The 1,570-nt window shown below is 34.6% G+C and overlaps 1 protein-coding gene across 1 annotated transcript in view; it reads right to left on the bottom strand.

Moving 5' to 3' along the window:
* ATF6 (activating transcription factor 6) overlaps window positions 1-1,570 on the bottom strand; it is a 294,776-nt gene that overhangs the window by 233,368 nt on the left and 59,838 nt on the right. The window contains exon 8 of the mRNA XM_006873435.1: window positions 145-365. Coding sequence (XP_006873497.1) covers window positions 145-365 — 221 coding nt within the window. The remainder of the gene's footprint in view (window positions 1-144; window positions 366-1,570) is intronic.

Here is a 1,570-nt window from a genome sequence, read left to right as displayed (position 1 = left end):
CTCCCATGTAAACTATCACATAATTCACAATAAAACATTTAAGGAAAACAAATAAAAACAAAGTAACTTAGAGAAAAAAAGTGGGTTTGTTTGTTTTTTTGAGTTTTATCCAAAATTAAAAAACCACTAAGTTTCAAAACTTACATCTGAACCCATACTTCTCATGGTACTCTGTAGGACAGGCTTAGTCACGGCAAGTTTTCCATTCACTGAGGTATGCGCCACAGGGGCTGGTACCACATTCACCATGTGATTAGGTAGCTGTGTGGTGGCCCCCGAAACAGCAAGGACTGGTTGAGGAGAAGGCAGAACTCCAGGTGACTGGAGCTGTACCATAGTTGGCTGAGAGAGCAGAACAGTCTGACCTGAATTAAAGAAACAGAAAAACTGAATCAGAGGGTGCATATCTACTGTGGCACAGGAAGCAGGTCTACATTTGAGTTTCTTCTGTGGATATGACAGGTAGGATCACACTGAAGAGATGTGAAACTACTAACTAAAACACGATCAACAGCACCATACACTGATAGTGAATTCCGGTTTTTGGTGCATTTTTAATAAAATCAATGAAAATCATTCTCTTTGACCTTACCATTAATAATACATTTCCACATTTCTTTTTCTCAACTATACACATATCAAATTCGCTAAGCTATACATACATTTCTGTATATATTAACTGCTAAAGTTTATTAGTGCTAAATGGATTTTTAAACAATATAAATAGTTCTGTGGTACTGAATACAGAGAACCATGCATTTTAAATTAATAGGGTTTACAAACATACAAAACCAAAAATGTACGAGCAGAAATTCAGCAATACAAGGAAGGATAAGTATCAAAAAAAATTAAAACAACTTGAGATGAACCTGTAGTTAATAAGCATAGTGAGCATGTGGATGTATCATTTAAAATGTTGTTAAGTGCCATTTAATTTGTTCTGACTCATTATGACCCTATACAGGAGTTACGAGGCTTTAAATTTTCGTGGAGTAGAAAGTCTCATCTTTCTCCAGCAGAGCAGCTGCTGGGCTTAAACCACAGACTTTGTGGTTCACAGTCCAATGATTATCATATGGAGCCACCATGCTCCCATCATTGAAATACTCTGTAGAAAATAACAAACTTTTTTGCCCCTAAAAATGCCCTATTAAATCTTTTCTTAGACTTTACATTGATTTTTACTTTAAAATTATGATATCTGAAGAGAATTAGTATGATTGTACTAAAGAAGACTCATTCAACTCCCAACACTGGTCTATTAAAATATTTACTTGCCTGCTGAGTGTCTGCTTTCAGATCTGGCCAATTACACAAGGTGTTGAAAGCCTCATCTAATTTCTACAACACATGCTTGAGGCCTATCTAGCAAAAAAAAGGTAGTACCGTAACAAGCCACTAAAATCCCTATAAATTTAGAATTATTTTTTAAGAATAAAAAGACATCAATTATACTTTCAAACAGGTTAATGTAACACATGTAGGATTCGGTCAATATTTTAAAGGATCAAACACTAAAAATCAAAATAATGTTTTAGAACATGTTTGTTAAGAATATTTGTCTTCCTAC

This window comes from Chrysochloris asiatica, unplaced genomic scaffold, assembly GCF_000296735.1.
Source record: "Chrysochloris asiatica unplaced genomic scaffold, ChrAsi1.0 scaffold00241, whole genome shotgun sequence".
NCBI classification, from domain to species: domain Eukaryota; kingdom Metazoa; phylum Chordata; class Mammalia; order Afrosoricida; family Chrysochloridae; genus Chrysochloris; species Chrysochloris asiatica.
Note: the sequence above shows the minus strand (reverse complement) of the source record. Positions and strands in the feature narration are given on the sequence as shown.